Source organism: Pygoscelis adeliae, unplaced genomic scaffold (assembly GCF_000699105.1).
Source record: "Pygoscelis adeliae isolate BGI_AS28 unplaced genomic scaffold, ASM69910v1 Scaffold98, whole genome shotgun sequence".
Taxonomy (NCBI): Eukaryota; Metazoa; Chordata; class Aves; order Sphenisciformes; family Spheniscidae; genus Pygoscelis; species Pygoscelis adeliae.
The window spans coordinates 65,260-79,659 of NW_008825547.1; the positions used below are offsets into that span (position 1 = coordinate 65,260).

Consider the following 14,400-nt stretch of genomic DNA (forward strand, 5'->3'; position numbering starts at 1 on the left):
CTTCTCCTCCTCTTCCTCCAAGGCCCGTCAGCTTTCCGTTTGTTTATTTAATTTTTAGACTAAAAAGGCCATGAGTAGTTTCCCCTTTTTAATCACGCGGGTGTTTGTCATTTATACGACATTTGGTGCGTTTAGCTCCCAAGTACAAGGGAACGGCTGTCCCGTCCCTGGCCTAGAGCTGCGCTCGCTCTGCCAGCAGCGGGATTGCTGCCCCCAGGAACGACTGCCCTTGCTTTAAAGATGCTTCTTTAATTCCCGTTTTAGCAAAAAAGTTGTGATGAGGAAGTCGGGCTATGACTTACTTCATTACCTTATACTTCTGCTGATGATAAATGCAATGGTATAAAATCCCGTTCGCTGCTCCGGAGCTGCCCTAGCTCCAGAAGGCGGCCTTGCGCTGGTAGGGAAAAAAAAAATCTTACCGAAGCGAGTAGCTACGGCTTTGGCTATGCTGAGGAAATGAGCCTCCTCAGGAGAAGGGCTACCCTTGCCTGTGTATTTTGTGCGGGCTTGGTGTTTGTAAAGGGAGGAGTTATAGTTTAACTGCTGTCTAATGCACGCCTCAAGTTTTGAAAGCCTGTTGCATAATTCCTAGCAGTTAAATTTGTATCAGGTGATGCCTGAAGGAGCCGATCTTGCAGTCACGAGTCGTTCGGGTTTTCCAGCAAGTTCAGTAGTTGCAAGGCTGGGTCTCGGGATGGTCAAAATTGGGAGTACAAACACTCAGAAATGTGGTAGTTTAATGCTTCTTAACGTGCTTGTTACCATCTTGTGACATGCAAGGTGCAGTGGGAGGGGAAATTGAAAATTTAAGGTGTGCAATTTAGAAACAGAACTTAAATGCGTGGCTGGCATAAGCCTTTGTTTTCTAACTGTGTGTTCTTTTTCTAGCCATACTCTCTTCTTTTTTTTTCTTTCTTTCCCCTCCCTTCTCCCTGTGCTCCCCCCCCGCTGGACAAAATAAAGGCAGACATGCTGAAGTACCCAGCAAGCTTGGAGAAGTAGTCCACAGGGAAAATCAACAGTGTCTCAGCAGGGCTGCTGGCCTTACTATGGACCAGGAAGACCCGTGTCCTTGAGTCAAGCTTGACTCATGGACCCATCTCATGGCTGGGGTATTTGTGCCATTCGGTAGCCTTGGGCAACTGAGTGTGTTGGACTTTCAGGTTGTGCTCTGGGCAAGCTGTGTACACCAGTCTGTCTTGGTAACAGGAATATAAGAACCTTGTTCTAAGTGAAATACAGTGAGTGAATTTGAAGGAAATTGGGAAAGGAAGACTTATCAGAAAGGTTTTTTGCTGTTTGTGTATCGTGTGGTATGTAGGTGGATCCGCTCTTCAGTTTTTGAGGTTTAATAGGAATAATGAATGGAAACAGCAATCATAAGTTCTTAGGCCTCTTTATCTAAATTAGCATAGAGGAATAGAATATTTCTTTCTGATATTGGCAATATTCTAGAGTAAAAATAGCTCCATCTGGGGAGCTATTACTGTAGGACAGTTTCCCAGAGCAAACCGGTCAATCCCTGTGTAGACAAACTGTTACAAGAACCTTTATGAGGCAGATCTCAAACCATCCTCTACCCAGGATCTATGTGTCTGATTTTGTGAGTATAAGTCACCCTTTGTAATCTGCATCATGTCCACTCCTTAGCTATCAGCACTGTGTACAACATGACTTGTATTCACAGGTCTTAAGTCCTGTTTCTGCAGACGGGCACCTCAGCAGCCTTACGAACTTGTGTGCTCCAAGCGTTGCAGCATCTGGATCACAGAGTCTCTCTTTGGGGGTGGCTGCGCACCTGAGCTCTCCCACTCGGGCCCTTAGGAAGCCATGAGACAATTACTCCAGCTGTGAAGCTGTGCTTATCATTCTGTGTGCTTTGCTTTCTCAACACAGGCGCTTTGATTACCGTCCAAAAACTGATCCTTACTGCCAAGCTCGTTACACCTTCTGTCCCACTGGCTCTGCTATTCCAGTTATGAAAGAAGATGATGTCATTGAAGTGTATCGATTACAGGCTCCAGTATGGGAATTCAAATATGGGGACCTACTAGGACATTTGGTAAGCCGATGTTTTTGTTTGACAAAGTTATAGTGGCGAATTCAGCTGAATTTGACAGCAGGTGGCAGGAATGGGAGCTGTAAGGTTGGGATATGCTTGTGTGGAAGAGTATTGGAGCACACAAGCTAGGCTATCTATAGGAAAGATACCCAAAGAGCAGTAAGTTTCAAACAAAAGTTATAGAATTTAGCTCAGCTAAAGAAGAGCATGACTAGCACTGCCAGTGGGTTTGACTGCGTTCCCCCATGGAGCTGCGTATTGGGAGTGTTTTGTATACACACACCGTTACATTGTGGGTGTCTTTTTTTCTGTGCTAGCACTGCATCAAGAAAACATGTTTATTTGTCCCCTTATGTCAGCTGAAGTGCTTGTTTAGTGTATTTAACTTTTCTGTTGTTAAAAACGTACATATTTGCATGAACATGGGTATCTGCCAGGAGTACACAGCTAGCTGGTCAGCATGGTTGATTGATTGCTTTTACGGTTCTTTCTTGGGTGTTATGATCAATATTGAATTAAAGTCTCGATTCATGGAATCATGCAAATATGAAAAAAATCTCAACTTTAGTGATATTTATAGCTATAGCAGCAGCATAATTAAGCTTCAAAGCATGATCCCTAATGAATAAAGAAATACTAGTGAACATGAAATAGCAACATCAAAACCAAGCACGCAGAGTGAAAAATGGAAATAGCTTCAAATATCATTATCTTAGTTGTTAAACTGAGGTTGAATTTATGTACTTACTATATAGCTTTTAAAATAAATATTTATCTCATTCCTTTTGTGGCTTTCATTACTAAGATCTGTTTTTAGTAACTCAGTTCTGCTCTTTTTTTCTTTGATACCCCTGTGAGGTTAAGGATGCAAAAGTAAGCTTGAGTTTTGATGATGAGCTCCCACTGAGTATCTGCCTCCAAATAACAGAATTTACAATGGATGGATAGACAAGCACTGAGACAGTGGGACTCTGTGATAAATGTATGTGCATGATACAATCTAGTATGTTGTACATCAATGCTACTGGGTCCCAGATGTTATAGGAACCTCTTCTCACTCTGTTACACAACAGTTCCCAAGCGTCTTATCTTCTGTACAGGTCAAGCTGAAGTTTGTTTTATGTTAAAATTTTGACTTTTGGGGCTTTTTTTTTTGCTTTTCCAGAAAATCATGCATGATGCTGTGGGTTTCAAGAGCTCTCTGACGAGCAAAAACTACACAATGGAGTGGTATGAGCTCTTCCAGCTTGGGAACTGCACATTTCCACATCTCCGGCCTGGCGTGGACGCACCATTCTGGTGTAACCAGGGAGCTGCCTGCTTTTATGAAGGAATAGATGATGCACACTGGAAGGAAAATGGAACTTTAGTTCTCGTGACCACAATATCAGGTAGACTTCAGATGCTTTGGTTGGTGCTAATATCATAAAATATAGAGACGGCCTTGTTTTCATGTAAAGCAGTGTCTTTTCATTTATGTTTTGTAGGTTATTTGCAATGTTAGTCACTGATGCTAATTTCAAACTGAAATACTATCTCTGCACTTTAATACAGAAGGCGGTATGAGGCTGCTGCCTTTTGAACAACGCACACTGAAGAGTTGTTAAATGAGAGTCATTTGGTGTTGCTGTACAAAAACACTTGAGTCTCTTGAGTGTAAAAATAGCAAAACAGCTTATACAGAACCATTATGGACTCTTTTCACATGGCTTCACCAAAACAAAGCCTTCTATTGCGAGGTGGCAGATGACTGCTGAGAGAGAAAAACTGGTGAAAATGTGTACATTACTGAGCAAACAAATAAGGCATATTTAGAAATAGTCTCAAAAATATAAAAAATATAAATCTCTATTTCCATCTCCCTCATTATGCGTCATAAAAACTGTGCAAATGTCCCCAGTAATAGGTCTCTGTCATAAGTCATAGAACAAAACCAGGATTCGTACCTCTAAATACGTGGATGATCACCAGAATACCTTCCTGGTATATACTGAACACTGAAATTCTAAAATAAAAAGGTAATTTAAATAAATCTGGTTGATTACTGTCATAATACAGTGAATGACTTATGAACAAAGTTCCCTGAGGGCTTGGAGAATTGCATTTTGGGTGACCAAAACCACTTACTCTCCGAAGTTAGCACAGTGTACAAGGCATAGCGGAGAGTCACATTACAGCTAGTGTGACGTGGTGCTTTATGGTTACCTGCTTCCACCTTTAGCAGCTTTGCTGGACTCGGTCTGTAGATAATCTGTCCAGTGCTGCTAAGAAATTCTAGGCTGTTCTTTAAGCAGTGAAATAAGCAGAGCTGCTTTCCTGTGAGTTTGTAGCTCATGGCTGAAGTCTTTGATGCCTGATATGGTTGGATTCTTTTGTATGAATACCAAGTTAAATATTTTCATACAGTTGTGGAACTTGTAATGCTTCCTACCTGTGTAGATTATTTGATGCCTAAGAAAGGTGAGGTTATGCTGGGGCCTTGTTGGAGGCATTGTTACGGTCCTCCTTGTCTCTCTTGCTTCCTGTTTCCATGAAACTTTTAGGAAGGTAGCTTCTCTGAGAGTTTTGAATTGTCTGAATTTGACTAGGAATCTGAAAGTTACCGTGGAAGAGGGTGATTGGATGCAAGCACAGATGGACAGCATCGTGAGCTGAACTTGCTTCCTTCAGAGAGCAGGCGAAAAGCATCCCATCTTGTGGGAGAGGGCTTTAACGTATGAAATAGCTGGACCCTCTTTGCCCTTGCGAGATCCTATGGAGCTGTTTGTCAGCAGTGTCAGAGACCACACTGAAGCAATCTCGTTTTCTTTTAAAGCCCGTCAGCCAGGTTAATGTTACTTAGGGGTGTGTTTCTTTTGTGGAAATAGGGCAGGAATATCCAAAGTCTGATTTTTTTACTGTCTAGGCATCTTCCAACAGATTATCATGGAGCCATGCATTAACCTGTAATATTTTTATTTAATTTAAGACATTAAGGCCAGAACTTCATATTAAGTCCATCTTGGTCTTGTTAGGAGAGAGAAATCCTTTTCAATACATGCCTGGCAGAATACAGACTAGGAAGCTAATGGGGTAGGAATTAGAGAAGATAAAGGGGAGCTTCAAGCCCATCTACAGTGTATAGTAAGTACAGTTCTTGATACAGATTTAAAGACTTACTGTTTTATTAAACCAAGTCATGGGCAATTGAAAAAGAAAATATCCAACACTTTCACTGAACAGAATGATGGTTAGTGTTTACTGTGAAGCCCAGAAGCTCTTAAAGTGTGGACTGAAGAACAGTTGTAACAGGGTAGCCTAGGAGGTGAATGTGCAGAGCTTTAGTTACTGGGAGGTAGTAACTCGCACATGTGCCTTACCTTGGGGTAAGTAAGCGTGAGATGTGTTTACTCTCTGATGAAGAGTAGCCCCAGCAATCTGACCTTTGCAGCTTGTTTTGGAGGGAGATGTGTGGCATGCAGTGCTCTTCATTGGTCTTGACGAATGCAACATTGCAGTGAATTCAGACTTAATGTGAGAGGCTGGTTGTTGTGTGCAGGACGGTGTTAGCGACACAGTTCTCTCTGATGTCTACCACCCCTGAACTGTGAGGTAACTGCTGCCAGTCTTTCAGCTTGCAACGGTCTTGCCTGTCTTTCAGCAGCTACCAAGCACAGTTACCGTACCCACAGCAGTGACACTTGCAGCTAAAGAGAGATCATGGCTTGGAACACTGTCACGCTTGCAAGCTGTCGTCTGACTGTGTCTTCTGACGTATCGCACAAGAAGAATCTGCAAAATTTGGCCGTGCTATGAATGTGAGGTGCTGGACGGATCGGAGCCATAGATGGCTGTACCCTGTGCTGTGACTGAGGAAAGAGAGGGCGAGAAAGGCTAGGCGGAGGTGCAGTGCTAGGACTACAGGAGAAAACAAAAGAAGGAAGATTAGCTGCGTGCTTTGGCTGTGTTTTGTGGAGGCAGATGCATCACATGTAAGGAGCTACTGGAGAGATGAGCTGAGTTAGAGATGTCTTCCTCATTCCACTTGTGAAATCACCAAAACATTCCAAACGTATTCTAACTAAAAAAAAAATAAATCCACAAGGTCTTTAAGTTTACTGGCCTTCACATCCCGCTCATATCATCTGGCTTAGTTCAACTTTACTGGCTGAGGAGCTGCTAAAACAGCAGGGTGTCTCAGTCTAAGGTTACACAGGCTTCTTTTGTGGGGAGACATGAAAACTTCTGCCCTGAAGTGCTGAATTTAGTTAAAACTTGAGGAAGCACAGAAACGCCTGTTGCACTGGTGAGCGCTTTGTCAGCATCTCTTGCAGATTCTATTACCTGCCCAGTTTGTCTACATGGATAAATCAATCAAAATGAGAAGCGTCATGGTTCTCCGATGTTTGGATGTTCTGGCACAGAAGCAGGAAATGGGGCTGAAAAAGGAATTACAGTTTAAATAACTTAAATGTAAATATATTCAGTGGGGTATCACTTCTCCTTCCAGCCAAAGCCTTGTGTCTTTGTATGGCTAGGTAATGCTATAGGTAAACTTTTGCAGGGAAGGGAGGCGAACCTTGAGATAGGTGGAAAATATTTTGAGTCATGTATTTGTTACCCTGTCTCTGTAATGCTTATTTTAATCTTTTACAGGAACCATGTTTAATGAAATGGCAAAATGGGTAAAATACGACAATGAGACTGGCATTTACTATGAGACCTGGACAGTTCAAGCAAGTCCCGACAAACAATCAATAGTATGGTTTGACGCTTACGAATGCTCTAAATTCATACTGAGAACGTACCAGAAGCTAGCTGACTTAGGAGCCGTATTTAAGAAGATACAAACAAACTATACCAGCATAATTTTATTCAGTGGAGAACCTATTTATTTGGGAAATGAAACATCTATTTTTGGACCTCAAGGAAACAAGACATTGGCAGCAGCTGTAAGAGACTTCTACTATCCATTCAAACCTCATCGGACAGTTGGAGAGTTTTTTGTGGATCTTTTAAAAATAATTGATCGTGTCATCTTGAATCATCAGTTTTACCTCTTCTACAACTTGGAATACTGGTTTTTACCTATGAAGTTCCCTTATCTCAAAATAATTTATGAAGAGGTCCCTTTACCCATTGGAAGCAAAACATCCTCTGGTGTATAATTGCCTGCTGAAGAACTGAACTTGCCCTTATGCCAGAATATCCTTAAGGATTTTGGAGCACGACCGTGATAGTATTAAAGTGTTGTATGTTTCACTGCTAACCGGAAAAGTTGTGTGGGGAAGGCGTGGCTAGGCCATATGAAAGACTATGCCTTTTTTCTTCTTACCTGCATAATACGTTCATGAACGCTTCAGCATCTCTGATTTGGCCACCTTCTGTGTAACCATGGTCACCGGGTGCCTGAAGGTAGGCTGATGTGGCTCCTCTTGGCTAAACTCTGCAGTGCCAGCAGGCAGCCCACCTGCGCTGGTCTCAGGCGCTTTCCACGTACGTGGCCATGTGGTGACAGACAGCACCTGGCCACCAACAGAGATGGGACACAAGCATTACAAGGACCTTCTGGTCCGACCAACTCTGCTAAACCGTGTGTTGGAGCTAGCAAACCTGAGTGCCTAACGTGCCCGGTGCCCTCAACGCGTGCCTTAGATCGGTGTTTCTGTATTTCTTTGGTTTGTACAGCTGGAACCTATGGACTGTTCCCTGGTTCATGAAGTAGGTGTTCGGCGGGGTGGGAAGGGGCAGTGCATCTATTAGAAGATGGCATGGGTGGTATCTTGGCGCCACTTTGCTTCCTTCACCTGCACTGTAAACACAATACAGATGGCTCTTCCTAAGATTTGTGTGTGAGTTTGCTAGCGCAGATAGATAGAAGGCAAACAGCCTGTTTTGATGTCAACTTTGATGCATAACTGCAGTGTTCTAGCAGTCACCTGTCTTAAAGTCTACTTGAGGCTTCAATTAGGTCAGTTTCATAGAAGTCATGTTTATATTCCTTTTACATTTCTTTAAAAAGCATGGAATCCTTAATAGGAAACACACAATGACAGTTTGTGGGGTGTCAAAGTCACAGTTAAAAATCAGCGCTTGTCACAGATTTGCCTGTAAAAAGCATTTGCAGCCTCTTACTGGCAGTGATGGTGCTGTGCCAGCTGCGGTGTCCTTGAGTCCTGTTCCTGGCTACGCCTAGAGCAGCTTGGCAAATAGTTCCCTTTAAGCCCATATGACCAAAGCCAAGGGAACACCGGCTTTCTGGAGAGCAGTGAGGTGCCTATACACAAAAAATACCTGCAGCAGCATAATCATCTCCCAGTGGATACTGCTGGCTTTTTTTTTTTTAAACCATTTGCAGAATGAGTAGCACTCCTGCAGAAGTTATTGCATCATGGCTAAGTAGTTAGTAACACAGGAACCCAACTCTGCAGTTTCGTTTGGCTTGAGCCAAGTTAATAGCCCGCTGCAGCCGAAGAGGGGAGTATACAGTGATTTGATTCAAATTGTAAGAATGGCAGAAAATTAACCTTGTATTAAAAAGTCACTAAAATTAATTACTTGAATTACATTATCATGTAATGGGATAAGCATGAGAGCTATTGTGAGAGAAATGAGGTGATGAGAGCACCTCTGTTCTGCGGGGGAAAGCTGCTAATTATTTCCACTGTTAGGTGAAACTTCATCTTCTACCTCAAATGGAAAGACTTGACGCTTCGCAGCCAAAGTCACAAGCCCTTGCTTTAACCAGCTGAGCTTCAGATCCCTTAAATTACCCACCAAGAAGGTAATCCAGGAGGCAGTAGGGAAGATAACGGGGTGCAGCAAGCCTGTCTACAGAAGGTACGTTCTCGTTGATGTATGGTTTTATGACTTAAACCCTCAGCATTGTTGAACCCACATTTATCTTCTCAGGAAAAAGCCTCAACCTCAAAACCAGTGTGCGAAGCTCTGGAGGGGAAATAGGATCATGGAACCAAGCCAGTCAAAGCCCCAAAGGCTGCTTCTCTAGCGTTAGCCAAAAAGCTTGTAGCATTGATGCAGCTAGAGCGACCTTTCAGAGCCTGAAGCAGATGCCATGGTGGGGTAGGTCATGCTCCCTCATAGTAGAGTAGAGGTCTCTGCTGAGCCTGACAGTGCTGTTTGTTCACTGTACAGTGCTTCCTTGTCTTCACACGGGACCTAGGGAGCCTACGCACCAAAGTCATTATTTTCTCCTAATAGTTGGGAGTATTTTGTGATGCATAGAAGAGTCTTGCAAACTGGAAATGCCAAATCCTGAAATACACAGGTAATAGTAGCTGAATCCCACATGTCTAAGCTGCCTTGTGCAGCTCCTAACAATCAAAAAGATGGGTGTTTGTGGACCAGTAATATCAAGAGAGATGATACAACAACTTGACATAGCTGACTTGTTGCAGAGGTAAAACCTTCATGATTATTGAAGAACTTGATCAAAAATAGCGGATGCCTGTATGAAAGTAGTAATCACTTTTCATGTCTGTGGTCAAACGTAACTTAATGGTTCTATCAGTACAAGTTTATAATATCCCGGGCTTTTTGTACCTAAATAACAGCCCTTCTCCCTTTTCCTATTTCATCTCTACAATCTGCTTAATTTAGCATGTTTTACTTTAACCCTAATACTCTGGATGGTACAGGCAGCTGCTTCAAGGAGAGACAGTTACATCCCAGCACGTATTAGTTGCAAGTTAGAGGATGGTAAATTGCTGGCAACAAAAAAAAAAGTGAAGACAACTGGACAGTTATTTGTTGTCAAGGACCCTGCATCCCTTCCAGGCAGAAGCAGAAAGCAGCGGCTATTGGAGACAGAATCTGTGAGTGTATTCAGCAGTAGGTCACACTGATGATAACGATGATTCCTCTTTATGTGTGCACGCAAGTCTGTTTCACTCTTTGGAAGACGGAGGAACTCTATCCTCAGCTTAATAGTACTGATTATCAGTGTAGGAGTTGCCCTTTTTTTTTAACATACGTGAGTTCCTTCTGAGGCCAGTATTTATTCCTTTTGGGCACAAGTGTTGGAGAGAAAGCCCAGAATAGATCCATAAAGATTACACTTTTGTCACTTAAAAAGCAAATGTTGTGACATTGAACAGCTTCTGTCCTCCTGATGACCTGTTGTTTGTGCCTGAAAACCATCTATTTAGCTCAAGCACTTGAGGTGGACACCTCCCTGCTGAAAGTCATACAGGGGAGCAGAAATAATAGGATCACACCTAATGTTTCACTCCCAACCAGCTGGTATTAGCACTTGCCTGATGGTAGGAACCAGGGGCTGTCCAACTGCATGCTCAAGGATAAGCTCCTACTTTCACCTGTCTCCAGTGAACATATCATTGAGTCATTACTCATGCTCTGAATACAGGAGCTATCAGTCACTTTAGACTGTGCTCGGTTCTGCTCCCTGCTTTTATGTGTGTTGCAGTTCAGGGTAAAAAATACGCGATCATTCTGCAATACAAGAGCTTCCAAGCCTGCACAGTAGTTTTGTGCAAAGCTGCTTAATTTTCATACCACTGAGCTGCTCAGGGCTGTAACCCACACTTCACTTCAGGAGGGTTCTCAAGCAAGGCAGTTCCTGGCTCGTCATACATCAAGGTCAAATACAGCATGTGGCTCCTGTTCCCCAAAGGACCATGCAATGAAAATAGCTGGGACAAATGCTTTCTGCCTTCCCGCTCACAGATGTTCTGGATTAGGAGAGCTGCTGCCTTCAGTACCGTAACTGAGGATGGTGTCAGTGATGTTGAGGTTCTTCTGGTTTTGAAGTCACCACGACTAGGGAGTAACTTGAAAAGCAGAGCAGGCTTCTGCTCTTCCACTTACAGTGGAGTCTAAATTAGAAGTCCAAAGCATCAAACAACCCCACCATCAGCCGCTGATTGCAAATTAGCAATATTAAATAGTGAAAATAGACGGTACCAGCCATCCAGAGAACATCGTATTTTCAGTCCAGGAAAAACGGCTAGAACGAAAAGAATCATCTCCTATGTCATGTCGTGCTTAAAGCACAGGGGGAAGACAGGACAGAAAGCACACCGCAATCTCTGTTTCAAAGCACATGAACTATAAGAGCCAGCAGTGGATGTGATCCTACAAGAAAAACCTAACAAAAAGGATGAACAGATGGGTGTACAGAACATCTGAGGTTAACTGTGGTTTCACTGTCCTAGTTTTGATACTGTTAAACTTCAATCCCGTCTCCAAGGAGCTTATTTCTACACCACCTGCATTTTAGGAAAATTAATGTACCGTTTGTAGTCTGAACTACCGACACCGAAGTTCAGAGTCCCTTTAAGATTTCACAGATTTCCTCATTAAATCAGTGCTCTAGTTTTATATACAGCAGCAGCGCTTATTTTTACAATTTGACATGTGACCAATTAGACCAGCCAGTAGATGAAGACAGATCTCTCTGAAGTAATGGAACAAAGCTTAGGTTTTAGTCAGGCCTACTCCAAATATAAAGAGACCCAGTTGAACCCTGCTTTAGATTCACAAGAAATTAACGTGGCACACATCAAACTTTTAACAACAATTGGAATAGATTAGGTAATTTCTGTCTATGTAGTTAGATCAGTTTCCATAACACTAGTGAAAGTTTCTGACTAGAAATCCCTAAAAAAACCCACGTAAATGTACAAGTTTGTAGTTTTAGGTGAATCACAGGACACTACAAAGTTAATGTAAGCAGCTGCTCTTGCATTACTCACCTTTTCACTTTTGACACATCTCATGGTAAGCTAGTGTAACTGGCCAGGATTAGCCCAGCTGTTTGGCATCAACAGCTTTCAAGAGTAATTTTACATCCAAAAACTGAAGTGATGTAGCACTTGTGTTTGGAGGTAAGATTTGCCACTGCGCACAGTAACAACTCCTACCCAAAACTGGACAACCAAGCCAATGCTGGATTATCTTCTTCTGAAAACAAGAAGGAAAGGTTAACGCAGGGGAAAATGGTATTATACAGCTATAAGACACCAGCGTTCATGTTTCTAGTGAGCTTCCCAACAGTCTATGGTACTCTCGTTCCTACTTGTGTAGGAATAATAAAAAATTATTCATTTTTTCCAACATGTGGAGAAGGCAAAATAAGAATTGCACCAGATTTTCTACAAAGCAGCACTGTCACTTCTCCTGAAGCTACTTAGAATATAGGCTTGCCTGGGAAGTTTGTTTTATAGCTGGATTATTTAAGATAAGGATGCTGTAATTGGTTTGACGTATAAAACCGCCGACCTTCAGTGGAAGGGAGATACAACTGCTTTGAAGTGCTTTTCTTACCCTTGAACATTTTGGTAACTGTTACAATACTGTGTCGCATCTCTGAAGGACTTTTTGAAGTCTAGGCAACAGAACAGAGACCTCAGAAGGGGCCAGCCAGTTACCTTGCTGAGGAAAGCAGTTCCATTACAACCAAGCATAAAGCCTTCAACTGCTAACATGTTCCCCACCTCAGGATCTGACGGAGTTCTCCCTGCGAGAAGCAGAACGCTGGGTTTCAAAGACGTGAATTCCAGACGCGAGGGAACTCGGGTATTTAGGTTGCATCTTACCTTTCAGTTATTCCCACTGCCACAGCAGTAAGCAACAGACCAACCTACCTTGCCAACATCAAGACACCAGCAAGTCAAGGTCCAAAGAGGTTTTAGCTGCGTGACTCATGAGATCACAGTAATTTAATGAAAACATGTCCTCTTCCCCAGATTAGTGGTGTTACTCCACCTTTATCATGCAGGCAATTCCCAGAGTCAGAATATAAAAAAAACCACTGGGCTTTTTTACTTTTACGGACTAAATATATTGACACCCTTTATACAAATAAAAGCAAATTATAGTATTACATTAATTTAACAAATTCTAATACAAAACCCGCATATTTCATAAAATGCGATTTTTAAATCGAAGCTCTACAGAAACATACAACTCCCCTATAGAGATGTCCAGTCCGCCGAGCAACGTTTGCTCAAAATATAGTTATGAACTTAAATATGCTCACAAGTGTATTACACTTGAACTATACATTTGGATAAACATTACTGAAATCAGAAATGAAGAAAGTCTGCTTATTACCAGACCTAGCTGTACAGCTCAAACGAGAAGAAGCCACCGGCTAAGTTCACTACAGCCCATAGCTGGAGCAGCTTTGCCTTGCTGGTGGCTGACCGCACCTTTCAAACACATTCAGCAGTCATGTGAAGACTTTAGCGTTACCAATCAACAATGTAAAAGAGAAAGTAAAGTAACTGATGGCAGTAAGAAGTGAAGTCACAAGCCACATCCAGATCACAGGCAATACGCTGCCTACACCACTTACAGACTAAAAACTTTCTGTAATAAAACTGATTTACCAAATATTCAAAAGAAGTTTTTGCCTATTGCTCTACTTCACGCAAGTTTACTGCTTTCAGGTTTTAAAATATTATGAAGTGATAGAACTAGCTGAATTAAAGGTATACAAAATGATCATCTATCAAACATTCACTTTATACATAAACATTTCTGAAACAGATTTACAGTATACAATTAGTTTATACAGCTTAAGCAACTGTTACAATGTCATTTCTCTCAAACTGAAAGCAGCCAAGAGGTCTAAGATTTTGTTAAAAGGTTCCTGGTCACCATTCAAATTTTAACTTTCACGTCTCACGCTGTTCACATCCGTCTCATCACATTTAACACTGCAGGGTTCGTTTAATAAACTATACATTATCCCATCTAACCGTACGCTGGTTAATGTGCAAGAAAAAGCTCATTAACTCCAATGCGTTTTTTAAATACAATGTTATCTACATTTTTCCCCAGAATGCTTTCGCTTCCTGAGCTAGACATAAAATACCTTAAAACAGGTTTAGACACAGATCTGAGACCCCATAAGCAAAACTACATTAAAATGTGCAGAGGGGAAAAAAACCACACCACTTTTGGTAGCTCGCACTACTATTTGTTTGCGCTCTAAATACATTTTAGATGGATCTAATCTGTTGAATAAGGTAGCAAACAATATTTTAATTTTCTAAACTACATTATTGTGTATTGCTCTTGCCTTTTATGACTTTTATATAATAGAACGTGTATATTTCACAGCCTACTAAATACTCCGTATAATCTTAATCTTGTCATCTGGGCAACTGGATTTAGGAATGCTATAGTCTGCAACAGAAGCATGCAATTTTGGTGGGGTTTTGTTGGTTTTTTAGGTCCAATCTCATTGCGTTCAATACTAGTATCTAAATCAAAGAAGGACAGCATATTAAAACTGGTATTTTGCAGGTACATTTCAATATTTTAAATACATTTTTTATTTCCATAAAAGTCTGAGGTCACTGTCAATG

The 14,400-nt window shown here is 41.8% G+C and overlaps 1 protein-coding gene across 1 annotated transcript in view; it reads left to right on the plus strand.

Annotated features, from left to right (window-relative positions):
- Nucleotides 1-7,481, plus strand: part of CLN5 (ceroid-lipofuscinosis, neuronal 5) — a 14,686-nt gene extending 7,205 nt beyond the window's left edge. The window contains exons 2-4 of the mRNA XM_009332099.1: nucleotides 1,900-2,065; nucleotides 3,231-3,456; nucleotides 6,701-7,481. Of these exons, the coding sequence (XP_009330374.1) occupies nucleotides 1,900-2,065; nucleotides 3,231-3,456; nucleotides 6,701-7,212 (904 nt within the window). The 3' untranslated portion in view covers nucleotides 7,213-7,481. The remainder of the gene's footprint in view (nucleotides 1-1,899; nucleotides 2,066-3,230; nucleotides 3,457-6,700) is intronic.
- Nucleotides 7,482-14,400: the final 6,919 nt, after the last annotated feature.